This window comes from Vombatus ursinus, unplaced genomic scaffold (genome assembly GCF_900497805.2).
Source record: "Vombatus ursinus unplaced genomic scaffold, bare-nosed wombat genome assembly UNPS02014775.1, whole genome shotgun sequence".
Classification (NCBI taxonomy): domain Eukaryota; kingdom Metazoa; phylum Chordata; class Mammalia; order Diprotodontia; family Vombatidae; genus Vombatus; species Vombatus ursinus.
This window is the reverse complement of record NW_020954553.1, coordinates 9,406,727-9,434,530: the sequence shown is the minus strand read 5'-3', so window position 1 is coordinate 9,434,530 and position 27,804 is coordinate 9,406,727. Positions and strand designations below refer to the sequence as shown.

The 27,804-nt window shown below is 43.4% G+C and overlaps 1 protein-coding gene across 2 annotated transcripts; it reads left to right on the top strand.

Annotated features, from left to right (window-relative positions):
- The first annotated feature begins 1,135 nt into the window (after positions 1-1,135).
- CAP1 (cyclase associated actin cytoskeleton regulatory protein 1) lies at positions 1,136-27,763 on the top strand. Of its 2 annotated transcripts, none has more exons than XM_027864718.1 (13): positions 1,136-1,233; positions 13,889-14,010; positions 14,528-14,631; positions 15,771-15,848; positions 20,497-20,640; positions 20,719-20,804; positions 22,661-22,766; positions 23,054-23,228; positions 23,963-24,147; positions 24,833-24,956; positions 25,076-25,158; positions 25,557-25,700; positions 26,494-27,763. In XM_027864718.1, the coding sequence occupies exons 2-13, from the start codon at positions 13,899-13,901 to the stop codon at positions 26,575-26,577; spliced, it is 1,425 nt and encodes a 474-aa protein (XP_027720519.1). In that variant the 5' UTR covers positions 1,136-1,233; positions 13,889-13,898; the 3' UTR covers positions 26,578-27,763. The 2 variants fall into 2 exon arrangements, with proteins under 2 accessions (XP_027720519.1, XP_027720520.1); XM_027864719.1 differs by lacking the exon at positions 1,136-1,233 and adding an exon at positions 1,383-1,487.
- Positions 27,764-27,804: the final 41 nt, after the last annotated feature.

The following is a 27,804-nucleotide window of genomic DNA, read 5'->3' as shown; positions in this document are numbered from 1 at the left end:
TAAGGAGAAAAGGCCCCATCCTGTGAGAGGAAGGGGAAGAAGAGTTTTGGTTTCAGTCCACAGAGACCTCCGTTCAAATTGCACCTCTAACATTGTGTGACTCTAGGCAAATCAATCACTCTATCTTCAAGTCTCAGTTTCCCCTGAAATAAAATCAGATGAGGTAGCAAAGAGGAGTGAACAGAGGGATGGTCCTGCAGTTAAGAAGACCTAAGTTCAAATCTCTGAGTGTGACCCTGGCCAGTTTCCTTATTGGTCATTCCGTACATATGCAGAACAATTTAAATTAAAGGTTTTAAAAAAAACAACAGGGATCACAATGCTTGAAGTTCCTACCTCAAATAATAACAATAATAGTATTTTTATAACACTTTAAGATTTGCAAAGTGCTTTACCAATACTATCTCATTTGATCCTCACAACAATCCTGGGAGGTAGGTGCTGTTATCCCCATTTTACAGAGAAGGAAACTGAGGTAGACAGAAGTGAAGTGACTTGCCCAGGGTCACCCAGCTAAAGAAACGATGTAAATAAACCGCTCTGAAGGACAGTATGGGTAAGGGGAAAGAATGCTAGATTTGCAATCAGGGAGAATTAAAAGGTGTTAAAATACTGTCTGTGACACTTAGTAGCTGTGTGACCAAGGGAAAATCAATTCACTTTCTCTAAGCCTCAGTCTCCTAATCTGTAAAATGCAGATAAGTATGTCAACTTTCCAGGGTAGCTGTAAAGATTAAACAAGCTCATGCACGTAAAGCGCTCTGCAAACTGAAAGCGATATAATTATATTTTTTTAAAAAAACTGAGGAGTGATGGACGGTATCTCAGCCATTCAGAGCGTCTTCTCTCTTCTGGAGGCGGGCCCTAATCAGATCTTCATCCACTCATGGAAGCCTCCCATAGTTGGCAGGTGGCGGGGTCCTCCCCCAGCCCGGCCTCGCCTAGAGGGGGCGTGGTCCGCTGTTGGTCCCGCCTATCTACGTTGCGTAGTCTTCTGGGGTGGAGCCCAGTACGAGGGCTTAGTCGCGGTTTAACTGGCTCTGGGGACCTGGGCAGGTGGTGGAGCCTGGAAAGCTCCGCCCCTTGATGACGTACTTCCTATCACTGCCGCCGCTGCCGGCGCCGCCCTGGAGAGGGTCCGGAAGTGGGTCGCGCGGAGCTTGCTGGGCGGTTCCTGCCGGAAGTGAAGGGCGGCTGAGCGCAGGCAGCTGCTGAGGCGGACGGAGGGCGGAGGTGAGGCGGGAGCGGGGCCGGCCCGGGCATGGCTTGGGTGGGGACTGGGATCGGTGAGAGAGTGTAGCTTCCTCCAGCAGTCGGGGCTGCGCCCATCGGAGCCTCTCCTTGGGCCAGAGTCTGTCAGGGCGGCCGGGGCTCTCTGAGGGGCGCCGGGGCTCTTGGCTCTCTTTCCCGGGCTCGGCCTGAAGACCGGGGTGCTGGGCTTCCCCTTTCGAGCCCAGGCTCACGAGTCGGGAACTGCGGTTTGGCAGGTCTGGCTCCCCCTCAGGGGTCCGGGCTCAGTGACTGGGGTGTCTGGGTCGAGGTCTTTGAAGGGACACTGAGGAGAGGGAGCTACTCTCAGTGGGGTTGGGGGAACCGAGCGCCTCTGAAGCCGAAGGCTGAGGCAGACATGCTGGGGGCTGGTCTTTCCCCCCCGTGGGTCTTAAGCCGAGAAGTTGGGGGCTGGGCTCGGGTCTTTGGGGCGGGGTCTCCTAGGGGCTGCGGTGCCCTGCCTGAAGAAATGAGGACTGGGGTCCCCGGGGCAGGTCTCTCTGAGACCCCGAGTTACTTCCTTCCACACCTCCGATTGCTGCCTGGGGGGCAGTGGACCTGGACCGTAAGCCTTGTGCTGAGCTGATCCCCTGTGATCCGTCTCCACTTGCCGGTCTTCCCTGTGTGCATAATTTGTGTTGCTTCCTTTTACGCTGGGAGCATTGAAGCCTGGGCAGAATACAATCCCAACCCTGAGGCGATTGAGATGGAAGCCACAGGAAACTGTCTTCAGGTTAAAGGCTGCCAGACTCCCTGCCGGGAGGAGCATTTTCTGTTCCTCGTGTGAGGACAAGGTGCTTCTGCTTTTGATGGTGTTGATTTAAAAGGGGGGTTGGGAAGAAAGACTTAACGATTTGTATTCAAATAGTCTACCTGTTTCCTTAGTTAAAAGGTCTTGTGGCCAGCTTTTTGAACTCTGGGAATCACCCACCCTTTGGAGGTGGAGGTGGGGGCTTGGCATTTTTAAAAAGGGGGTGGGGTGGAGGGTTTTTCATTAAACAGATATTAATTCAGTCAACATTTATTGTGCTCCCTTGTCTGCTGTGTACAAGTCACTGTGCTAAGTGCTAGGGATAAGATGGGACACAGACCCCGCTCTCAAAAAAACTTAGACTAGGAAGATCTCTATTACAGTATATTTTAGATTTTCAGAGTGCCCGGTTGACCTGTGCACAAATCAATTCTGCAAACATTGAGTGCTTACTATATGCAAGGAACTGGTGATACAGAGGGAAAAATGAAAATCTACAGGAGGCAATACAACCTGTACCCTGAGAAGTAAACACAAAGTATATACAAAGTAATTTCATGACAGAAAAGACCATTGGGGAGGAGAAATCAGGAAAGGCCTGTAGTAGGTTTCCTCTGAGGAAAGATTCTAAAAGGGACAGTGAGAAAGGACTGCCTTACAGACATGGGGGGGGGGGCACTTGTGTAAAGGCATGAAGGGTGGAGATGTATTCTTGAATATAGGGACCAGTACTGTCAAGTGCACTACTGTACTTGCAGGCCTCCTAACCTCTGTAGCATCTTTGACTCTTCCCTCTCACCCTGCATATATAATTTCTTGCCAAATCTCATTGCTGCCATTACAGCATCTTATATGAATCCGGGTTCTCTTTCATCTGGACTATTGCAGTACTTTCTGGTTGGTGTCCTTGCCTCAAGTTTCTTCCCACTCTAGTCTCTCCTTCACTCAATTGCCAAATCGATCTTCTAAAGGGCAGGCCCTGACCATGTTACTTCCCTACTCAGTAGACTCCAGTGGCTCCCTGTTATCTCTAGGATCGAGCGTAATTGTCTTGCCATTTAAAGCTATTTATAACCTGGCCCTTTCCTGTCTTTACAGTCTTATACTTTGCTTCTTTCTGTGTATATACTCTGTTCAACTTTCCTCGTATAGTGTACTTGTTATTCCTTGCACGGGACACTCTCCCATCACTTGCCTTAGCATTGATTGCCCTTTGCACTTGTAATGTTCTCTGGCCTTGCAATTCCTTTAGACTAGTTCCTTCAAGACTCAATCCTGCCTCTTGCAAGAGGCTCTTCTTGTGTTGTTTCCCGCCCCCCACCCCAATCTACTTTGTATATATTCGTATGAACCTAGTTAGTTAAATGTCTCTCCATTAGAATGCAAGCCCCTTAAAGGCAAGGACTATTCTTCGTCTCTCTTTATATCCATCATAACTGGCCCATAGGAAGTACTTCATAACTGTTTGATAGACTAGTGGGCCAGTCTCGATGGAATGGACAGAATATGAAATAAGAAAAGTGGGAGAACTAGATTTCAGCTTGCTTGTGTATGAATACTGCACAAAGCCTTTACATGAGTTTGGACATTTGGTACAGACTCTCCAGATGATCAGTGCATTTGGTGCAGAGTTGAACAGGAGGAAGAAAGGGCTATGTTACAGTCAGGGAAATTGAATAACTCTTTTACGGAACCCAAAGCTACCCATGTAGCTTAGGCCCATCTTTTTTTTTTTTTTTTAACCAGATCTATGATTTCATGCCCCAGCAAGCATTTATTAAATGCCAGATGTATGCCAAGAGCTGGTATAGAGAACTGCTAAGAAACTTAAGAGTTTAGAGAGTTGTTTAGAGCACTGAAAGATTCAGTGACTTACCCAGGGCCACACAGCCAAGTAATATGTGGCAGAGGCAGGACTTGAAACCAGATTTCCCTTATTCTTCAAGCCAGGTCCTTTTCCCACCACAGTACTGTCCCCACCTTCCACCCCCCAATACTAATACTACTGGTGTTGCTCAGGGAAGGGAGACATGGAATCCAAAAGGAAGAATGTGACAATATAAAGAATAGGTTCAGATAAAGTACTACTCTGTAGTAAAAAAATAAGGGAGGCTTAGATAAGATGTGCAACAAATGATGATGTTCTTTCAAAAATATTGTGTCCTGATACGGCCATTGCTACAGTGACTTGCCTTTCTGTCATGCTTTCAGTTACAAGGACAGCTCTGTGAAGATGACAGTGCAGGTTTTTTCATCTCAGTTTTTCTGATGAGAAAATTGAGACTTGGGTTGTGACTTATCCAGGGTCACCACTGATAACTGAATGGGCACTTAAAACCCATGCTTTCCATTTTGTCTTATGACACTTAAGATTGATGTCTTGTTAACTGCATTCCGTTACTCCCAAGGTAGCCAGTGCTATTTGGTTAATAATCCAAAATAAACTAATGTTTCCTGAACTTGTTTTACCCTCATTAGGATAAATAATCAACATGAACTGCCAGTAAATTATTCTCACTCCACCCCGTTTCTCTCTAGATATTCCTTAAGTGGCAATGGTGAAGGTAGGTGGCTCTCCTATCACTGAGTGACTATTATGAGGATCAAATGTTACTGTAGATGAAAAATTCTATGCAAATATGAAGTATCACGTTTGTGGTTAATATCTGAGATAATGTATACATCTGAGCACACTTTGTAAAGTGTGGTATGCAGTATAAAAGTAATATTTCTGATTTAAGGAATAAAGCCCTCTTTTCCACCTTGCTTATTTAGGGGCCTGCCTTTTAATCACATCATATTTTACAGATTTGACTATGGAATATACTTTTAAAAAGCCACTTACTCATTTCATTTTTCTAGAGAGAATGCTATTTGTGCTGAATATGTGTAAAGTGAGAGGTGTAAAGCTGAGTACTGAATCTTGAAACCTTGTCTTTTACTTAATGCTTAGGTATTCAGTCTGTCACTAAGTACTTATCTTTTTTTTATCCCCTTTTCTCTACTACCACTACTTTAGTCTAGGCTTCTCCTGGCTTTATACCTAGATTATTGGCCTCCCTAGCTCCAGTTTCTTTTGCTGCTGCCAGACTACTCCTTAATGTATTTACTACTCTGTTCAGAACAATATAATAGTTCTAACTAGTCTAAACTACTTGGCACTGTTTTTTGAGTTCTTTCTGTCATGGCTCCCACATATCTTACCCCAGTCAGGTTGGTGTTCTTACTGCCCCCTGACTAAATCATGCTTATTCTATTCCTGTCTTTGCCTATGTTCTGCTCTCCTAGAAAGCCCTCCTTTTTCCGCTTCTTTAAGCACAGCCCCTCCTTGTGAAGGCTCAGTATAGGTCTCACTTTCTCCTAGAGGCCTTCTGGGGCAGGGCTTACTCAAACTGGAGCTTCTCCCTTTCCTCATCTCCCTCCAATAGCTCTTAATCTTTGCCACAGATTTTGCCAGTTATATGTAAAATCCAATATCCCTAACTTTATTTTGTTCCATCTTTGAGGACATAGGCTTCTTTTTTCTTTCATACCCTAGTATCTGTCATGGGCCTGGGATATGTGGTGGGTGCTGAATTAAGACTTGCTGAATTGAATTAAAAAGTTATGAGGCAAAAGTGTAGTTGAATTGGGCTGTCCTTGCTTGGATTACTCACTTGGACCATAAGGTGGATAGGAGGAGCATTATATCTGATTTCACCTTCTAATTATGCAATATGAGGGACAAAGGGCTAAGTAGTTGGAGTGAGATGTGTGGTCTACAAAAGAATTTTCTTTCTTGGCTTGATGACCATTCACTTTATTTCAAGAGGTTGAAGTGAAAGGTGAGTGTTTGGAGGAAAGAGCTTTTAAGAGTCCTGGAAACAAGGAATAAAAAACTTTGTGTATGGGGCTAAGCCTGGTGTGTCTATTGTCAGTACCACTTTAAGAGACTAGGTCCCTTCCTGTTTGAAAAGTTTCTGATGCAACTTTGTGGTCCCCAAAAGTCAGAAAGGTGACTCAGCAGTTTGGCTCACATTTTAATTAGCTTTTGGGGAAGGTTCCAAGCAGTGTTTCTGATTTGAACTTTTTGAAGCTTAATAGCCACTCCTAAACTACTACTATTTCTTTAAGCATCAAAAAGTAAGTTGAGATCAGCAACTTAATATTTTTACACAGTCAGAGGCTTTTTTTTTTCACCTAGTAGGAAATGAATATCACAGACTGCAGGAAATTATGTGTGGACTTTGAGATTTGGAAAAACCCTAGGGACCATCTGGTCCAGCCATCTCATATTGGGCAGGGAGTTAGTGTCAGAGTTGAGACTAGAACCTAGGACTTATGATTTCCAGGCCAGGACTACTTCCCCTTCATCGGTGATGGGCGGTGGTGTAGGTAAGACCCAATTCTGCAAATTCTGTTCCCTTGTTCCTTCCATTAAGATAAAACCAAACCAAAGAGAAGATGTATGATGATGCTTTGTTGTCTGTGTGTTGCCTGGCTTTAGATTATGTGCAGTTAGTGAATGATGACCATTTTTGTTTTAAATTTCACATATCTGGTAACTGACCCAGTTAATACAGAATTCCATTGTCCCTAGATTAACACAACCAGCATTCATCAAGAAGCTATTCTTTTTTGATTTACACCATGTCAACATAATTAATGAATGCTCCAGAAACATTCCTTATCACAGTACAGCTTTGTTTGTCATGCATAATCAGACTCAGTGTTTCCTGGGGAGAGAGGAAAAAAAGTACTAGACTGAGAACCAGAAGAACTGAGTTCAAGTCATACCTTTATCACTTACCTAGCTGGGCCATGTCATATCACTTTTCTAAGCCTTAGTTTATCTATAAAATGGGAGTAAGAGTAGCTTCCCTATCTACCTAATGCAGGCAAAACACCTTACAACCATAAGCCATTATATAAACGAGGTCTTCATTATTCTTTCTAATAGATGTGGCCGAAATGTCTAATGGGGGAGGGGGAAAAGAGGGATGCAAGCATTTGTGGCCTTCAGAGCCCTTATTTTGAAGTTAATCCAAGAGATTGCTGCCTCAACAGAGCCTTCCAGAGCTCCTGGTGGGTTGATCTTTGGCTCGATATAAATGCCTGTTATTTAGGGAATGTGGCTGAATTTGTATGTCAGGCTGGAGAGTGGATTGAAACTAGCTGACTTTTGGTTAGAGCTATATATCCAGGCTAGAGTCAACTGGCACAGTGTCTGCTTACATAGGCTTTTGTATATCCTATACAAAATACATACAAAAGCCTATATATATATATCAGGTTTACAGAGTGCCTGTTGAGCTTAAAATTACTTCATTGGTTTAAACTAATGGCAAAAGACACAAAAATATAACTTAGTTTTATGCAGGAGGCAACAGAAGCATATTTTTAAAAAAGAACAAAAATCCTCTTGCTCAAGACTCACAGTATCATTTAGGAACACCAGTATTGGGCTTGTGTATCTGACCCAAGAATCTGTATTCTTCTCTCCACAAAATTTGTTTTTCTAGTGCCTCATTGTGACATTGAGGTGGCCCAGGGCTGGAAGCCTGTGTCCAGGGGCAAGCTCTGTCAAGTCTTTCAATTGTCTGTTGTCTAAGGACCAGGCTAGCTACTTACAAAGAGGTTTTTCCTGAAGTTGTCTAGATTGGAGGGATTGTGATTGGTAGAGAGAATTAACCACATTGATGAAATCATCAGTCTTTTGAAGTATTTTTCACTTGTCCTGCTTACTCTTTTAGAGCTGTAAAGGCCAAAACAGGACTTAGGCATTTATATCAGACTGGATCCTAGCTATTTTTTTTGGGGGGGGGGGGGTTAGGCAATGGGGTTAAGTGACTTGCCCAGGGTCACACAGCTAGTAAGTGTTATGTGTTTGAGGCTGGATTTGAACTCAGAGTCTCTTGACTCCAATGCTGGAGCTCTATCCACTGCCCACCTAGCTGCCCCAATCCTAGCTATTCTTGAAAGATAGTATTTTCTCTTGAGAAAAAAAAAAACAAAAAAAAACTCTTAAACTCAGATGGTGATGGCATAAGCAGTGAAATGTCATTGGTTTAATCACTGAAATCAAGCCCTGTGGGAAAGACAGTAAGTAGCTCCTGTATTGTGCTGAGTTTAGATGGTGGCTTAAATGATGTAGAGCTGTCTCTGTTCTTTTGTTTGTTGGTTAAACCTCAGGCCTTAAAGGGTGGTTTGTCTGCCCTTCTGCTCCCTGGCCCAACTTGTTGGTTCATGTCTCCTGTTAAAATGCCTGGTTTTTGCTTTGTGACGTGTAAGAGCCTGGCTATGAAAATTCATGTGCTTTGGGGAGTGGAAAAAATTGGTGCTAGGTAGTCTGGTGGTGGCTAAGGAGTGCATCCTGTCCTAGATTCAGAGCCTCCAAGGAGAGCATTTGAAACAGCTGTGTAGTTCCTGTAGAATAGTTTGTCCTGTAGGTTCTCCATCCTATCAATTGTGAAACATAGTTCTTGTACCTTTGAAACATACAGAGGAATGTTTGGAAATATACTAAGCACAAGTTTCCTATTCCAGTAGTGACTCTCGCTTAATCCCCCGAAGACACTGAGACAGAACTTTAGAGGAGACTCCCAGGAGTCATCTAATGAGCCACAGAGGAGACTGACCTTGGCCTTGTCATAACAATATTTTTGTTAAAACTCTGAGACTTCCTTCCAAGCTCTGTGTCCACCCACAACTTCTCCCCCAAACTCCATTTTGATAGCCTGTTGTCAACTGAAACTCATAATGTCTGTGGTTGACCTTGCTACTTTCCTTCCCAAATCAGCAACCCTCTCTGTATACAGTTCAGAAAAAGGAGCAGATAAAAGTCTGTTCTACCACTACCAGCACTCCACTTTGCTCATTCCACGCCCTGTCCCAACAGTGCTGATCACAATCTTCATCCTGGGTGATATCTTCCCATAGGATTATAGATACAGAGCTGGACAGGACTTCAAAGGCCATCTTCTCCAACCTCCTTATTTTACAGATGAGGAAACAGATCTAGGTTAAGAGTCAATTAGGTGGTAAGCCTCAGAGATGAAGTTTGGACCCAAGTCCTCTGCCTCCAGAACCAATGCTCTATTCACTGCTTCACCCTGTCTCCCTATGAATACTTCATAGAGGATCTTCCCATTGTGCTGAGGCCTTCCTCTCATCTTTTCATATTTTGTGGGAACCATTTGCAGCCCATGGACTGCTCATCTGTTACATGATGGGCTCACCCCCTTTTCACATGTTGCATTTCCTGTTTGCTGTATATCTACCTGTATGCTGTCTTAGGGTGGCTAGGTGGTGCAGTGGATAGAGCACCTGGCCTGGAGTCAGAAAGATCTGAGTTTAAATTTGGGCTCAGACACTAAAGTGTGACCTTGGGCAAGTCACTTAACCCCTATATGTCTTAGTTCCTCATCTGTAAAATGGGGTTACACTGGAGAAGGAAATGGCAAACCACTCCAGTATTTTTGCCAGGAAAACCCCATGGACTCTAATTGGACTGACTAAACAACAACAACATCTATCATACCAGATCTTGTGCTCATGTCATTGCCAAGGTGTTATAGCCTACTTACACTGATTATTGATCGTTCACAAAGTTCTGTTTTACCTCATTGTGAAGAAGGTTTTGAGTTCTCAAGACCTGTGACATTGGAGCAGTAAGCTGTGGCAGGTTTGATTTCCCCCTGCTGTTTGAGGATCAGGTGTTATTATTGTTTTGTTTTGTTTTAATTAACAAGTTTTTTATTTCCTTGTTTCAACTCCCCTCCCATTGAAAATAAGGTGAATGAAAATGAAAAGCCCTCAACAAATATGTGTAGTGAAGCAAAACAAATTCTCATGTTGACCATGGCCAGAAATATGTGTGCCATCACACATCTTGAGTCCATCACTCATTGAATGGACAGAATGGACTCAGTGCAGTCCAGTCTGTATCCTGAGTCTCTGTTTGGAAGTAGGGAGCAGGCTATATCTTTGTTTGACAAGCAGTTTAAGTTAAGTATAGAGAGGCTTGTCACCACTACACAACAGTTTGGATAAGGTACTACATAAATCAAAAAACAAAGCCCGTAATTTATTACCAGTAAATATTTATTGTTTAGTTAAGAGGGATCCCATAATTGAAAATGTTCCAAACTCCATGGAGCAGCTAGCCCTTCTAGAACATACTTGTTCTGACTTGGGGTCTGGGGAGTTGTATGCTTATTTTGGGAGGCTGACCAGTCCTCTATATGGGCTGTTGAAAATTGCAGACAAAAACATAAAGTTAGGAGATTCAAGTGAAATGAATCGGTGGCATAGAATTACAGCTTTCTGCTTTAATAACGCTGCCTCCTTTGGGAAGACCCTTACTTAGCTGCCTTACAATTCAATTTAGCAAACATTTATTTTAAGTTCCTACTGTGTGAGAAGTCATGCCTGGTGCTGGGTATTTTAAAAATGAAAAACAAGATTCCTGCCGTTCGGGAGAGATTGCTATCTGTGGAGGTTGCTATGTATGCACAAATCAGATACAATGTAGATTGTGACAGTAATGGATGAAAGATCCAGAAATTATGCTTTGAGAAATTTGAAGAAGTAATGATTATTTCTAATTGGAGGATTAAGGAAAAGTGTCGTAGAGGAGATGGCACCTGAGTTGGATTATAACGGTGAACAGAGGGAATGGGCTTCAGAGTGAAAGGTAGTAATTTATTTGAGGGAAGGGAATGAAGGATAATATTTAAGGAACAACCAGTAGTCCAGTTTTGTTAGAGTGTTACCAGTGATTGATTTATTGGTAAATTCAGTGGCCTTTTAATCAGTCATTGAACTCTTTATCTATTCTTTTTGTACCATTCACTCTTCATTGACTTCTGCAGCCTTTCATCTGTGGACCCCCCTTTCATAGGCACGCTCTGCTGCTTGGATTTTCTAATTAGTTCAGTCGTCTGGTTCTGCCCTCTCTGGCTGTTCCTTTTTAAAATGCTGAACCTGACAAACATTAAGCAAAATCGATATTTCCATATACAGAGTAGAGCAGGAAAGGAAGATTATATATGAAAACTCAAGTATTTATTATATATAGCTGGTTTTTCTTTTTAAATATAAAATAAATTCAGCATGTAATTTGCAAAGCTGTCCTGCTTGTCCTTGATTCTTTCTGGTCTACATTTTGTTCCTTTTTAAGAAAAAAGTACTCTAATGGTCCTTTCTCTCTTTCACTACTCTACCTTGTATATACAGTGTTGTGCTTGACACTATATAGAATGAATGCATTTAATGGAATAGATCCTCTCGTCACACCTTTTCCAGTGACTGTAATTGTCTTTTTGTCTACAACCATTTTCCCTTGTGGAATTTCCTAGGCATAATAGAGCACAGGCTGGAATGCAGCCTTTTAACTTCATTATTGTGACGTGTCACCATGTTTATATGATAAATACTAGCTTTCATTTCTTTAAAGCTTTATGGTTTACAAAACACTTTTATCACAACCACCTTGGGATATATGTAGTACCTTATCTGTTTATCCCCATTTTACAGATAAGGAAACTCAGCTGAAAGAAGGAAGGTCATGTAGCTAGTTGGTGTCAAGATGGACCTGAAACCCAGGTCCTTTTATTCCAGGATCAGAGAGCATTTTTCACTGTATCACACTAATTAACTCCCTTAGATGCCTGTGTTTTGTAGGCTCCAAAACATTCCTTCTTGGTTTTATTTGAGTTTTGTCTCCATATTGGTGTGTTTTCAAGTTGAAGGTCATGGAAGGCATTAGTGTTGTGGAAATTAAGACATCACAGAACTAGAGAGAGGAATGTTGTGTGTGTTGAGTAGGGAGAACGCCCATGGGGGGAACTCTCCTGAAGCCAGTTGTTGCTTTCATCAAATTTTGATTTAGACAGGAAAACCTAAGTTCACCCTTCATTCCTGGCTTCCAAACACCAAACACCCACAGTCTGTGTCATTAGCTGTAGGCAGAGGTTAGCTGCAAGTGCTCGTTTGGGTTTCTCCTTTTTTTAAGTTCTGACTTTAGCTAGCTAGAAGAACTGTAGCTTGTTTGGTTATTCAAGCTTTTTGCTACCAACCGAATTATGGGAAAAAGGAACCAAAATAAAGCCAAATTGTTCTGAGGAGAAACTGTCTTCCTCATCTAAATTGGGTAAGTACACCCCAGCAGACAGACCTGTGTACCATTTAGAACATTGGCACTTGTATGTCTCTAGAGAGGGGGAAATGGCCTGCTTTTTCCTATGACTTCAGCGGTTATCTTTGAGCTGACTAATGCTGGCTTTGGCTTGACTCTTCCATCTGCTGAAGCCACACGTTTCTGTAGCAGAAACTTGGGATAGTGTCTGGGAGAGAAAGTTTATTGGATTAATTTAATGCTTTCTATTAGTAATCTTTTCCCAGAGATCCACAGGGTGTGGTGGATTATGGTCTTTGAAAAATTATAGATGTTTAGGGCTGGAAGGAGCCTTAGAGACCATTACCAATCAATAAATGGTTGTTAGATTGATTTTTATAAATGAAATGAAGGCTTTTTGAGGAAGGGAGTTAGCGACGGTCATGGTCGTTGTAGAGCCAATTCAAGAACAGAGGTCTCTAGACTCCAGGCTTGGGCTGTTTCCACCATTTGTGTGTCTCCAAGGCAGGTACCAGAGGCAAAACAGGTCTATGAGATCCAAAGGACCTCAGAGGCCTTGTTGTCTAATTTCCTCAGTTTAAAGATGGTGAAACTGAGAGCCGCCTAAGGACACACAGGTAGAGTAGAAAGATCACTGCATTTTGTCAAAGATTCTAGCTTAAAAACCTGTTTCTGCTACTTGCTTGACTTTTTTTTAGCAATTCAACTCAAATCTCTAAAATGAGGGGGTTGGACTAGGAGGGCTATCAAGGTAATTCTTATATTCAGATGTATCCCATTTGCTGAAGTAATTAACGTAGGTGAGAGTGTATCTGGTTTTCTTTTCTTGCATTTCTATTCAGAGTGTGGGTTTGGAGACTGTTTGGTGTTATTTCTAAAGTCAGAGGAGTGGAAAGGATTATTTGGTTTGGTTTCTGATTTTCTGTTCTATCCTAAACAATTTTTCAAGACTCAATGGATGTGAGTGAGACAACTGGAGACCTGAGCTGGTACGTAAAGAAAAATGGACAAGGAATGTTTTATTTTCTTCGCTCTTTTTTGATGGGCTCCTTAGCTTTCATTTTGGCAATGCAGATGTGCCAAGCCCAGGTGTCCTGGTATTCTAGATGTTGTTATTCTTTGGATGAGTTTCATTTGATGTGAACAGTTTTGAGTGAGTTGAGATCACTCAGCGTCATCTGTCCACCTAGTTAAATCCTGAATGAAATGGAGATCCTTGAGTGGAGCAGGATGATAAGCAGACAGCCAGTGAGATTGACTGTTGGGAAAGCTGGGCTGTGGTCTCATTTCTTCCACTAACTTTCTGTGTCATCCTGAACAAATATTTAAACCCTGTGAGCCTCAGTTTCCACCTCTAAAACAAAGGTGTGCAGACAAAGATACTCTCTAGTGTCCTTTCCAGCTCTTGAAACTCGTTGCCCTTTCTTATTGCACACTGCTGTACTTCAAGATGGTGGTAGATAATTGGATGGGGCAAGTTCACTTGTCTCCCTGCTTGTGAAGTGGGTGAGAGAGACAAGAATCTACTTGTTTCATGTTCCTTTTTACTGGACGGTTCTAGTTAGGAACCAGTGGGAGTTCCTTGTACAGCAAGCACTTTTGCAACACTAGATTAATTGATATCTAATTTTATTACCAAATGCTTCTCAGAATGGATATGTCTTCACCATCCCACCAATTTAAAAAAACGATCTTTTAGTAGGTGGTGTCATATTTTCTCACAATAGCTGACATCTGATTTGTCTTAGCAGGTGCTGAGCTATGGCTGATATGCAAAATCTGGTGGAGAGATTGGAGAAAGCAGTGGGCCGACTGGAGGCAGTATCCCATTCCTCTAACATGCAGGGAGGGTGTGGAAATAGTTCTCCGAAAGGTAAGTGATTTTGGGACCCAAGGGGCTTTTTTTGTTTCAGGTAAAAACCCATGTCCTGGGCTTGATACTGCATTGCTAAACTAAATCTTGCCTGATGACCATGAACTCCTAAAATACTGAAACTAGTTGATCTGACTCCTGAAATTGATGTTGCCTGTGAGTACATAAGTAGGGAGAGAGGAAATGACTTGTGTAGGAAGGCCTGTGGTTAAGCTATTTTGACACAAGAGCTTCCTGCTGGTGCCGTGTTTCCTGTTCTTCCTTCAGTAAAATGACTCCATTTGGTCATGGGTATTTATACTAGATGGGTATTTATACTAGAACTCCCCCACACCCCCATCCCTCTCCGCACCAGCTTGCTGGCAACTGAGCAGTTCAGGCATATCTACACACATTGTGATTGCTGATTGCCGGGCAGGTCAATTTCACATTTAAAGGGGGACTAGAGCTATGTTTGGAAAAGTGATTTCTCTCTCTCAGGTTTGCCTTTTAACTCTTCTCTGTGGTCTTTCTTTAGGAGGAGTAGTTCCATATGTGGAAGTTTTTGACTCTCTGCTTGCTGGCCCAGTAGCAGACTATCTAAGGATCAGCAGAGAAATTGGGGGAGATGTTCAAAAACATGTAAGGATGACTTGTCCTTTCTTTCTTTCTAGTAAGAACTTATTGACACCCCCCTCCCCTGCCCCAGACTCATTATCTTTAGTGGAAGAATCATTTGCACTTCTGTTTTTCTTGCTGTTAGAGTTTTGTCTTCTCCAGTGACTCACTGTGTGATGTTGAGCCAGCCACATAACTTTTCTTGGCCTCAGTTTCCTCCTATAAAAGGTTTCTTCCTGCTGACATTCTACTGTGCTATAAGTAGCCTTGCTCGTAAGAGATGCATCACATGTGTCTGAACGCATTGTGCGGGTTTTTCCACAGATCAGGCTCCACCAATGCATGAGATTCCACTTTGTTCGTTTCTGTGCTGGGGAACTGTTGCAAGCCTGATCTCAATATGTTATGTAACAGGATTCATTATCATGATTTGGAATTTACAGAGCTGTACTTTCACATCAGTGATTATGTTCTGAATTATTTTCAGGTTTGTCCCTGGCAGCAGTCTAAAGTAGGCAAAGAGCAAGTGTCTCTCCATTTTCTTTTTTGAGGTGTCTTTCTGTATGCTTCTATCACCCCTGCAGGAGCCACCCACTGTTCCATCTCACTAGGACAGTGGTCCATGTTCTTGATCTCCTTCCCTGATGAGTTTATTAGCAGGGACCTGAGAATTTGGTTCACAGGTGGAAGAAGTTGATTAGCTAAAGAGTAATGGCAGGGAAGGGGGAAGGAATTCACGTTTATTAAATGACTACTTTGTGCCAGGCACTGTGCCTAGCTATTGACAAATACCTTATTGATGCTCAGAACAACCTGGTGAGATAGGGGCTGTTATTATTTCCAATTTATAATTGAGGAAACTGAGGCAAACAGGTTAAGAAATGTGTCCAGGATCATACAGCTTGTAAATGCCAGAGGCTGGATTTGAACTCTGGTCTTCCTGACTCCAGGCCCAAGCACTCAATTCTTTACACCACCAGCTGTCTTTGACAAGAGTCTAAGAGAACTTGTATGGTGGACTATAAAGTCTTGGACTCTTAGAGACAGAGAGACTTGGGCTGGAGCCATAGAAGTGTCTGGAGGTAGAGCATAGTGTGTCTCTCACCCAGCCCCAGCCCCTGTGGTGCGTTGCGGTTGTACATCTGACTCTCTTCTTCTTTTAGGCTGAGATGGTTCACACAGGTCTGAAGATTGAACGCTCTATTTTGGTGACAGCCTCTCAGTACCAGCAACCAGATGGGGTGAGTTCTACTTGTAATAGGTTCAATTGGAATGTGCTAGTTTTCTCTAATTTCCTTTGGGTCTGGAGGAAAGTTCAGAAGGCTGAGCTAGGAAACCTGTGGCCATGGCAGCATCCTAAAATAGGTGGTTTCATGACCACCAGGTTTGTTACAGTGACGGGAATGAGCCGCTGCGATTATTTGGGAGTCTCCAGTAGCTCTTGGCCCTCAGCTCAGTTTGTCCACATAGGCCCTCCCTGCACCGGGGGCTGAGCTTGGCCTCCTGGCAGCAGGGCCTCACTGCTGATTTGACTCTACTCTTGGCTGAGCCTCTTTAAACCACAGTGGTTCCTAAGTTTGATGGATCAGTGAAAGATTATGTGGCTTCTTGGTGTGCATAAGTTGGTCCTGCAGATGCCAAATGTCAGGCCACTCCTTGACACTCTAAGGAGCATTGGCTCTTCCCATCTAGGTTTTGGTGTCATTTAGTTACATCATGCAGCTGAAGCACAAAAGATTCCAAGCTAGAGAAACAATGTTTTCTAAAAGTCCAAATGCTTTTTCTTTCTTTTTCTGGGGATGATATTCAGACATTCCTTCACGGAGAGAATTGATTTTGGACGAATCTCGGCATCACAACTCTGACATTGAAACTCTTAGCTGACTTTACTGCCCTAGAAAACATTAAATACATTTGACTCTAATTTCTCTTCTGGACTCGTTTGGTTGAAGTATCTTGTCTAAACATTGTCTTAGAGTCTGTATTTTCTGTAGCAAGTCAGGCAGCTGAGATCCTGGCACAGGTCCATGGCTTCAGCTTGCTCTCCAGCTTGGAATAGACGATTGGCTTCTAGAAGAAGCTCTAGCAGTGTAAGGATGGAAACATATTTCTTTAGAGCATAGAAACATGACCCACCCACCAGATGAGCTTAGCCAAGGTTTCTGCCTGATTGCCAAGGTCCACAGTTGGGTTCAGTTCAGTCGGATTTGAATGCCTGCTCTTCTGGGCCTTGTATGGACTACACAGCATCCAAGAATTACTTCCTACTCTTTTTTTTTTTTAAAGTAAATTTTAGTTGATTTCTTGTTTTTTATATTGCCATAGTTTTCCCCAGTTTCCCTCCCCTTTTCCTTCCCAGGGAGCCATCCCATATAATAAATATTATTTTTTTAAAGATGAAAAAATGAAAATCAGCTTATCAATACATCAAAAAAGTCTGAAAATATGTGCAGTGTGCAACACTGAATCTGTTGCTCTGCAAAGAGGTGGGATGAGATTATTTTATTCATATCTCTTCTTTCAAGAAAGACTTGTTCTTTAGAACTTGGGGAGGGTGGGGTGTGATTCTTTTGATTTACATTGTTTTAGACACTGTGTCTTGGTTTTTTTTTTTTTGCTTACTTCACTCAGCATCAGTTCATATAGATCTTTCCATGCTTCTCTTCATCAGATTCATCATTTCTTACAACACAGTAATAAATTCCATTATATTCACATGCCACAATTTGTTTAACCATTCCTTAGTTGAAAGGCATCTACTTTGTTTCTTTGCTATCACAAAAAAAGTGCTGCTATAAAATATTTTGGCATATGTGGGGATTTTGTTCTTATTAATGATCTCTTCAGGGGTATAAGCCCAGCATTAGAATCTCTGGGTAAAAGGATATGGACATTTTAGTCACTTTATTTGTGTAATTCCAAATTGTTTTCCAAAATGGTGTATCTGTTCACAGCTCCACCAACAATGCACCAGTCTGCCTGTTTTCTTACAACCCCTTCAATATTGCCATCTTTTGTCATCTTTGCCAATTTGCAGGGTGTAAGATGAAACCTCAGAGTTGTTTTTATTTGCACTTCTCTTAAAATTAGTGATTTGGAACATTCTTTCATGCGGTTAATGCTTTGCAATTCTTTTATGAAATGTTTGTTCAGTAGAACACAATAACAGCAACATTGTGCAATGACCAACTTTGATAGACTTAGCTTTTCTCAGCAATGCAGTGATCTAAGACAATTCCAAAAGACTCATGGAAAATGCTGTCCAAATCCAGAGAAAGAACTATGGCATCTGAATGCAGATTGAAGCATACTATTTTCTCTTTTTTTTCTTTCTCGTGGTTTTCCCCTTTGGTTCTGATTCTTCTTTACAACATGACTAATGTGGAAACATGTTTAATATGATTGTATATGTATAGCCTGTATCAGATTGCAAGCCATCTTGGGGGCAAGGGAGGGGGAAAAATTTAGAACTCAAAATCATATAAAAGTGAATATTGAAAACTAAATTAATTTTAAAAAAGAATTGTTTGTTCATATTCTTGGACCAGTTATCTCTTAAAATGACTTTTAGTTAGATAGGAGTGTGTTATGTATATACATACACACACACACACACACACACACACACACACACACACAAACTCTCATACTTTTATCAGAGAAATTTAATATGAAGTTGTGGGGTTTTTTTGTTTTTACCGTTTATCTGCTTCATTTCTTATTCTTGATATGTTAATTTTGTCTGTAGAAGCTTTTAGGTTTCAAAGTTATGTATTTTTATACTTCCTCTATTCCTTGTTTGTTTAAGAATACATCTCTGACCCCTAGTTATGATTTTTTTTCTGATTTTTTTTTTATACTATAATCTTTAAAATTGTGCTCCCATATCTAATTAGAGTATGCTGGGAATATGGCATATGGTGTTGGTCTAAGCCTAATTTCTGCCACATTGCTTTCCAGTTTTCCCAGTAGTTTTTATCAAATAAGGAGTTCTTTCCTAAGTCACTTATTTTCCTCTTTATTCAGTCCTGGGTTATTGAGTTCTGTTATTCCTGATTCTCTCTTGTCAGTCTGTACCATTGATCTATCTCTCTTTAACTAATATATGGTTTTGATGGCTGTTGCTTTAAAACATAATTTAAGGTTTAAAAGTGCTTTTCTCTTTTCACCTCTACTTTTTTCATAATTTTTTGATATTTTAGGTGTTTTGTTTCTTCCTATGGATTTTCTTATCATTGTATCAAGTTTTATAAAGTATCCCTTGGATAATTTGATTTCTATAGGATTAAAAGCATAAATTACCTTTCATAGCATTATTTTTTATTATATTGGCACAACCTAGCCATGAGCACTGACTATTCTTCCATCTATTTAAGTTACTCTTTATTTCTTTAAGGGTACTTTGTAATTGAATTTATACAAGTCTTTGTTGTGCTTTGGTAGGTTGATCCCCAGATAGTTCATGCGTTTTATAGTTATTTAGAATTCTCTTTGTGCCTCTTGGATTTTGTTATTGTTCTGTAGAAATTCAGTTGACTTTTAAGGCCTTTGTATTTCGTAGCCTTCAACTTTGCTGAAGCTATAAATAGGCTGCATTGGTATCTTTGTTGATTCTCTGTACTTTCCAAGGGAACTGTCCTGTCATCAGCACTTGGAGGGGGAGAGTGTTATCTCCTTTTTTGCTCATCTCAACACTGTGTACTTATCTAGAGCTCCCAGTGTTGTTTCCAAGGTGGAGCAAGCAAACAAGGGCAGATCAGTTTTGTGACAGAGGGCAGAGAGGAAGAAAGTAAGCTTTTATTAGGCATTTCCTTTGGCAGGCACTCTGCTAAACTCTGGGGTTACAGAAACCAAGTCACAGACCCTGCCTTCAGGAAGCTTACATTGTAATAGAGGAACACAGCCTTAACAGAGTTGGGAGAGGGACATGTGCAGTAGCATGGTTTGAAAATGGGGTAGCCAGGTTCTGGGCATGAATAAAGGGAGGGATCACCTAGCATTGTGCTTAGCTGTGTTGTGCAAGCAATAAATGCTTAAAGGAATTTTGGGAAAGGAATGAGCAGAGTAGTCTGGGATTACCTGAGAAAGGAGGTGGTGAGCAAAGGGCAATTGACTATAGCAGTTATCTCACAAATGCCAGCAGCCCAGCCCAGCCAGAGGGCAAGGTTTGTGACAGAATAGCAAGGGAGTAGATCCAGACTGAGAAGGGCTTAAAAAACAGTCAGAGTGTTTTATTCACTAGATATTTATTAAGCATTGTGCTAGGCCCAGGGAGAGACAAAGTAAAGACACAGTCCTTGCCTTTACTGACTTTACAGTCTAGTAGGGTGAAAGATACAGATCCAGAACTATAATATATAATTTTACATGAAGGCTTTTGAGAGTTCCAAAACAAAGTGCTATGTGAGATCCCAGGGAAAAGGTGGCTGCCAGTAGGACGGTCAGGGAAGGTTTCCTGGAAGAAGTAGCTCTTGCTTTGGGTCTTTAAAGGCTGGGTAGGAATTCACGGGGAATGATGCTTGTTCCAATTGGACTCCTGTAGCATATGTAAAGAGATTAGTAGTAGGAGGTAAGGCTAGAAAAAGAAGGGCTGTAGGAGACTTTGAGTGCTAGGCACAAGAGTTTAAATTTTATCCTGACGCTACCAGGAAGTCTTTGAATTGGTAAGGCAGTGGGAGAAAGACATGACAACGTAGGGTATTTTAACAAGCTCTGCCTGTTTTCGCAATCCTGGGTGGAAGTGAGGATGAGACAAGATGTGGAGAAACCAGCTGGGATCAGCCTTTCTGCTCTAGAACTCAAATCATTTGTGAGTGTACTAAGCTTCAGGATCTGCAGGCTTTTACAGAAACCAGAGCTGACTATCTCCCAAATCTTTTTTCTCCCCAGAATACGCTTTTGTCTTTGTTGGCACCAGTCTCTGAGCTGATCCAGGAGGTTCAGACCTTTCGGGAGAAGAACCGAGGCAGCAGATTGTTCAATCATCTGTCAGCTGTCAGCGAGAGCATCCCGGCTTTGGGTTGGGTGGCCATGGTGAGCTGGTTGCATTTGGGAGCCCCTGGGAGGAGGCTGGCCAGAGAACCAGGTATCTAATTGCTTTTCTGTCTTTAGGCACCAAAGCCTGGCCCTTATGTGAAGGAAATGAATGACGCTGCCATGTTTTATACAAACCGGGTACTCAAGGAGTTCAAAGATGTGTGAGTACCGTCCTTTTGGCTTGCTGCCCCTGTGCAAAAGTGCAGGGGTATTGGCAGCACTAGCACAAATAGTTGTGTCTTGCACTTTAGTGCAAGTGGCTGGGCCCCTTTCTCATGAGCACTTTACAGTATGACTGGCATGTAAAAACTGTTTGGGTGATGGTTTTTAGTGCATGGTAATAATGAGTGGGCACTTGTATTGATATACAGTCAATACTTTAATACTCCAATAGACTGATTTCTTTGGTGAGGGTGTCCCCTTCACTGACACAAATTGCAACCCTTCTGGAGCTCAGCAGATGGTCTTCAGGAATTGATGTGGTTGGAAAATTACACCTTTAGCCGTCCTGCTGATGTACCTGCTGCATAAGCCATTTGTACTTCTATAGAGCTTTAGGTGTTAGTAAAGTTTTTGCCTTACAAAACCCATGCAAGATAGGTGGTGTGGTGATTATTGCCCCATTTTACAGATGAAGGAACTGAGCAGCACAGAAAAGTGCAGTAACTTGCCCAAGACCCTGCAGCTAGTGAGTGACAGAGTCTGGATGCATCCAGAGTTCTGACTCCAGATTCAGTGGTTTTCTGATCCATTCATTATCCCAGATGTCTTTTAAGAAGAGTTAAAGACAATATTTCTGTTTTTTTCCCCTCTTCCTCCCTTGTATGTATTCCCACAGCGTCCCTAGTTCTTCTTCCCTTATCCTCTTTTAGGCCCATGGAGTTAGGAGCCTTGCAGCAGCTGGCAGGCAGGCCTGATGAGGTGTTCATTACTTCACCATCCTAGGCATTGATTTCTTTGAGGACTTTATAGCTGGCATGGTGGCCTTCGGTTTGGCTTTTTTTATCCCAGAAATCTGACTGAGTCAGCTAGCTAGGTATCTAAAGTTATTTGAGGCAGGTATTGTTTCAGTTTGAGTTTTTCAGTTCTACAGATCTTTACTGAGGGCCTGCTGCTGTTCATGGCCCCGTATTAGGTATTTTCTGGAGGCTAGATGACAAGCTGCTGCTGTCTGATGCTTCCCTCTCCTCTTTCAGCTTCCATTCAAAGCTGATCAGCCCTGACCACTTACTTTCCTTTCTGGTACTGGTTTGTAGGTGAGGGGACAGGTGGTTTAGGCAGGGGCTGCTTCCTTGCGTAACTTTTCTAAGCCCATGTCTGTGTTCCTTTACTAGTTACTGAGCAGCATCTACTGGGCCCTGGGAGATTGCAAATTTAGATAGGCCAGGGTCACTGCTTTGAAGAAGCTCTCATGGTCTTCACAGAGGCAGGACATGGCAGGTTCAACAGCACCATTTTTTCTAATATTCGTTTTTAAAATTTTTAGTTCCAAATTCTCTTCCCTCCAGCCTCCCGTCTGCCCATTGAGAAGGCAAGCAATGTGATGCTCATTATACATGTGAAATCTTGCAAAACATTTCCATATTAGCCATTCAACAGCAGTATTCTTTGAAAGGTCTGTGATTATATCAATGTGAGCACTCTCACAACTAGTTCGGACCCCAATACTCTGCACGCAGGACGTGCTCAAATATGTTTGTTGAATAAAGGGATTTCTAAGTCCTGCAGTGGCTGGAAAATTCATCCCCTGGTGGCCAATTTTATAGTGAGGGGCCCCACTGGACGATGCACAGTAAGTCACTGGGCTCATATTCTCAAAGCACTTAGAACTTGGTAAGCCCTGACAAAGCCTGCATTCTTCTGGCCAGTATCAGAGGCAGCTCCCAAGATAGGAATAAATGAAATGTATGTTGTACGGTAGGACCCTGAATTTAATGATTTATAGTCACTGTTCCTGGGGCTGTTGCTTTTGAGGCCAGCTGCCTGGCTGTGACTGTCCTTCCTTTTTTCTTTCTAGGGATAAGAAGCATGTGGACTGGGTAAAAGCTTACCTGGCTATCTGGACTGAGTTGCAGGCATACATTAAGGAGTACCACACCATTGGCCTAGCCTGGAGCAAAACGGTCAGTGTTTCCCCCTTTATCCCTTTATCCAGAAAAGGTACCAGCTACCTTTTTAGACCAAAGTGCCATCAGCAGGGCAGACTACTGCCCAGAAGGAACCCACTACTTAACCTAAGACCTAAGTATAGTGTAGACGGAAGAAAAATAGGAGGAAGAATAGTGGTGGGCCAGCAGAGAGAAAAGAAAGGTGCCTGTGGTGGGTTATGGTGGCCATCCTCAGGACCCGGTACAGTGGCGATGTGGCTGATTGTCTTGGCCTTTGCTAATCAATCTCTTTGTTGTCCCAGGGACCTACAGCAAAAGAACTCATTGGCATGTCATCAGGCCCTTCAGCTGGATCAGCCCCTCCCCCACCACCTGGACCTCCTCCTCCACCCATCCCCACTAGCTGTGGCTCTGATGAGTCTGCCTCTCGGTCAGCACTCTTTGCTCAGATTAATCAGGGAGAGGGCATCACACATGGTAAGTGGTTAAGGAATATAGCTTTGCCATCTAGTCAGACCATCCTAACACAACATCCCATCTTCCATTGCACTGGCCATCCCCTGTGCCTAGAATGCACTGCTTCCTCGCTTCTGCTTCTGAGCATTTCCAGTTTCCTTCAAGGCTCAGCTTAAGTGCTATTTTCCAAATCCTAATTTCCTGATCCTTCCAACAACCAATGTCCTTACACCTGAAATTAACTTGTATTGATTTTGAGTGTGTGTGTGTGTATTCATATATGTACATGTTGTCTCCCCAACAAGGTATAAGCTTGAGGGTAGGGACCCTTTGGTTTCTGTCTTCATGTCCCTAGTGCGTGGGATGCAGTTGCCATGTAATGAGTTGCCATTTCTGGTTGGCACTGCAGGAAAGGTGGGAAACAGAAATTTGGCTCTGGAACAGGGTGAAGGAGACTTCCTTGGGTGCCCTTTCCAAAAGGACCACAATGGCTAGTGCTTAAATGGGGTGTAAAAATAGGCTGTTAGCCTGAGAGAGGGAGACTGCCTGGCCCTCGACAAAACTACATTCTTACAAGTCTGGCTGGTGACTTTCCCCAGCCCCCACAGATGCATCTCTGCAGAGAAACCTTGAATGTTCCCCGCTTCAGGCTGTCAGTTCTGCGTCCTGACTGGAGCACAAGCATTGGCATTGGTCCTGTTCGTCCTGGTCCCCTTCATCACTAACAAACTGAAAAAATGTCTTGCTCTTCGCAGCTTTGAAACACGTATCAGATGACATGAAGACTCATAAGAATCCGGCCTTAAAGAGCCAGAGTGGACCAGTGCGCAGTGGCCCCAAGCCTTTCACGGCTCCCAAGCCCGCTGGCGGAGCCACTCCCAAACCAGTTGCCAAGAAGGAGCCCCCAGTGCTGGAGCTGGAGGGCAAGAAATGGAGAGTGGTGAGTCTCGGGCCTGAGTGTGAGGATGGGAGTTGGAGGAATGAAACCTAAGTGTTTTAACGAATCAGCCTTTCTTGTTACACATTTGTTTGGTTTGGCAAGGCCCTCTGGTGTTCGATGTGGGGAACAGAAAAATGAAATCTAATTCTTGCCATAATGAATCTTATAATCTAGTGGGGGACCAAAGACACAAATCACTGTCCTATAAGTGATGAGGTGACAAGTCCAAGGAAGAGTTTAAACAGAATGACGAGCCTTTTGAGGAGAGAATAGCTTCTGTCTGGGCTGAGTGTTACGGGAGAGCATGCCAGCCAGGCCTTGAAGAGCAGAAAGGATTTCAGTGGGGAGCTGAAGTGCTGGAGGAGGCCCTTCTAAGCATGGGATGACCTGCCCGAACAGAAAGGCTCAAAAGGCTGGCTGAGTATAGAGAAAGAACCACAGGTAGTTTGCCTTTAGCTCGAACAGAGAACCACATATAAAGGGCAACAGTGAGAGTAACATGGAAGTGGCATGTCAGGCTGCCTCCTACAAGGCCCCCCATGTCCAGGGGAGGAGCTTGGACCTTGGTTGGGAGCCATTGCAGGCAGCTTCGCCTGAGATTCGTGCTCAGAGATCAGGAAGATTTCAAAGCAGCAGAAATGTTTTTCGTTAGTAGGCTCTAATGGAAGTGTTCCACCTTTAACAGGAAAACCAGGAGAATGTTTCCAACCTAGTGATAAGTGACACAGAGCTGAAGCAGGTGGCTTACATATACAAGTGTTTGAGTTCTACACTCCATATCAAGGGCAAAATCAATTCCATCACATTAGGTGAGTGCACACGGCCCTTCCACAGGGGGTTTCTGGGTACCAAAGTGTGTCAGAACCCAGAGTCTCAGCTAGGAGACTTTGTGGGGGGTGCGATGAACAACAGCCCCTTCTCTCTCTAGATAACTGTAAGAAGCTTGGCCTGGTGTTCGATGACGTCGTGGGGATTGTGGAGATCATAAACAGCAGAGACATCAAAGTGCAGGTAACCCAATCCCTTGGCTCCTTCTCTTAGTCCCAGAGGAACCCTGGAGACAGACATGGGCGCTCCACCACAGGTTACTTTGCATTCTCTTCCTCGATGGCGAGTCAGATTTAGCGTGGGGTTGAAAGCTGATCACTTGAATGGTAAGGGTAGAGGAGCGAGAGCCCCCTTAGATAACCTCTGCAGGTCTCCACCGGTGGGGAGCTGGCTTAGAGATTCGTGACCTCAGAATGTCGGACCAGGAAGGCACCTTGCAGAGCCCTCCAGTTCAACTCTTATTTCACAGTGGGGGAAATTGAGGCCCAGAGAAGCATGTGATGTCCAAAGTCACACAGCTGTCACAGGCAGAACCTGGGTGTAAATCTTGGCTTAGAGTCTTCTGTTTCCTCTCTCTTTAGGTGATGGGTAAAGTGCCAACTATTTCCATCAATAAGACAGATGGCTGCCACATATACCTGAGCAAGAATTCTCTGGACTGTGAGATAGTCAGTGCCAAGTCTTCTGAGATGAATGTCCTCATTCCCACAGAAAGTGGTGACTTTGTAAGTGCCCTCGCCCCTGCAGTTCTTGGGAACAGGGGAGGGAAACAAGAGTGGAAGGATTTCTTGAGGGGATAACCAGTCCTCTCTGGTTGGAGTAGAAAGCTAACTAACTGGTGGGAATTCTTCACGGAGCAGACAAAACGAAGTAATTCAGCACAGCGCCTGGCACAGAGTCCTAAGATGTGCCTGTTAATTGAATCCGTTTATCTCTGCAATCCAGACTTGAGATCAGAGCGAGGGATCGAAGCTGGAACCATGTGGCAGAACTTCCGAGAAGCCGTTACTTCTTGTCCCGTGGTTCTCTGAGTGGGCGCGTGTATGGCAGGGAGCAGGCCCGTCTTTCTGCTCTGACACATTAGGTAGCAGGGGCTGACTCACAAGGAATCATTACTGAGTCTAGGCCAGGGCCACCCTAAGAGCTGGGGTGAGGTCAGTCCCTGCGGCACAATCGGTGGTATGGGTCATAATCCACGGTTACAGCGCTGTGGCATTGCAGCCTGTACAGTCCTTTTTAGGGAAGGGTTATTCTTGTTCCATTTACCATTACCACCCCCCAGGCTCCAGCAGAAGTAGCACAGGTCCAGAATCAGACCATATTTCTCTAGTGCTTTATAAACCTAAAGGTTTTTCCGCCCCAAGAATGGCAGGCAGGGAAACTGAGGCTCCTAGACGTCCAGTTACTTCCCCAGCATCCCAGAGCTTGAATCAGTCTCTTGATTTCACGTCTGCTACTCTTAGACTGCACTGCTTGTTTGAGCTGAGTCCCTGACAGTCCTTTTCTCCTTATTTGCAGAACGAGTTCCCTGTCCCTGAGCAGTTCAAGACACTGTGGAATGGGCAGAAGTTGGTTACCACAGTGACCGAAATTGCTGGATAAGGAGAGTGCCACTGGGTCCTGTGCCCTCCCCCCTCCCAAACCATGGGATACACCTGCATTCAGATGATTCTCTTCTAGATTTCCTCTACCTTTCTGCTCTTAAAGGCTTCTCTTTCCTTGGAGAAGTACAGCTACCTGCCTTCACTGAATATACCTCAGGCTGAGATGTGGGGTGGGGCAGCAGGTCAGTTGGGCATCTGCATGTGATCTGCAGGAAGGTGCATCTTCTCCATGTCAGCTTGAACCACAGCACCAGTCCCTCCTTGGTGAACTCAAGACCCTTCCGGATGGGCTTCAGCTTTGGGGAGGGGGACACGTGGCTCCCTCTGGATGAATGGACCAGGTTGTTCCTGCCTTTTGGTAATGCTTTTCAGGAAGGTAGTGGAGCTGACGTGTAACCCCAGCTAGATATTCTAACCAAACTAATTCACTGGCACCAAGGGATGTTCCTGGGCCCTGGTGACATGGCTGCCTTGGACCAAAGGCCGGCACTTGGGCACACAGCATTCCAAGCCGACTTGTTTCCCTGTTAGCATTCCTTTTATCCACGTTCTCCTCTCATTCTGTCTGTGCCATGCCAGGAGGTTCCCTTGTACCAGCTGCCAGAGGAAGTCGGGGCTACAACAGACAGTCCACCCCACCTACAGCAGTTAGGTGAAAGCTGGGTCCTCTTCATGTGAGCCTTTGGGGTGTTGGCCAAGCACCTCCCTTCAGAAGTTTTTTAAAAATCATTCCAAGGAATCTGGCATTCCTTCTTCCCTTCCATTAACTATTATGAATCTTGACAGGCGCCTGTCATCTGTTCTCTTTCAGAATTGTCTTGGCTCATGCCACGTTTCTTGGCACCCGCCTTCTCCTTGTCCCTTAACGGTTTGACTTTTTCTTGGCTGGGAGGCTTATGGCTTTTGTTTATATCCTGAACAGAAGCATGAAGCCTCCAATACAGGCTGTTGCATGGGCTTGAACTGGATGGTTTCAGGCCTTGAATAGCTTTTCCTATGTATAAATGGTTTTTATTTTCCCTTTAGAATATTTACTAAAATATGCAATTTTTTTTAAAATTTTTGGTGGGGGGAGGGAAGGGACTGTCCTGTGACTTCTACCCATTCCTGAGGCTTGTGGGAATAAACCTTTATGTACTTAAAATTATACAGAAACTAGAATAAAGTTAATGCCAACTTGCTCACTTGTTGGCTGCGGTCTGTGTTGGTTAGAAAAATGAAATTG

Bases quoted from the DNA above. Each gene is read 5' to 3' on its own strand.
- CAP1 (XM_027864718.1), top strand. From the start codon at position 13,899: ATGGCTGATATGCAAAATCTGGTGGAGAGATTGGAGAAAGCAGTGGGC. The intron at 20,805-22,660 runs GTGAGTACCGTC...TTTTCTTTCTAG, and splicing joins CTCAAGGAGTTCAAAGATGT to GGATAAGAAGCATGTGGACT. The intron at 23,229-23,962 runs GTAAGTGGTTAA...TGCTCTTCGCAG, and splicing joins GGGAGAGGGCATCACACATG to CTTTGAAACACGTATCAGAT.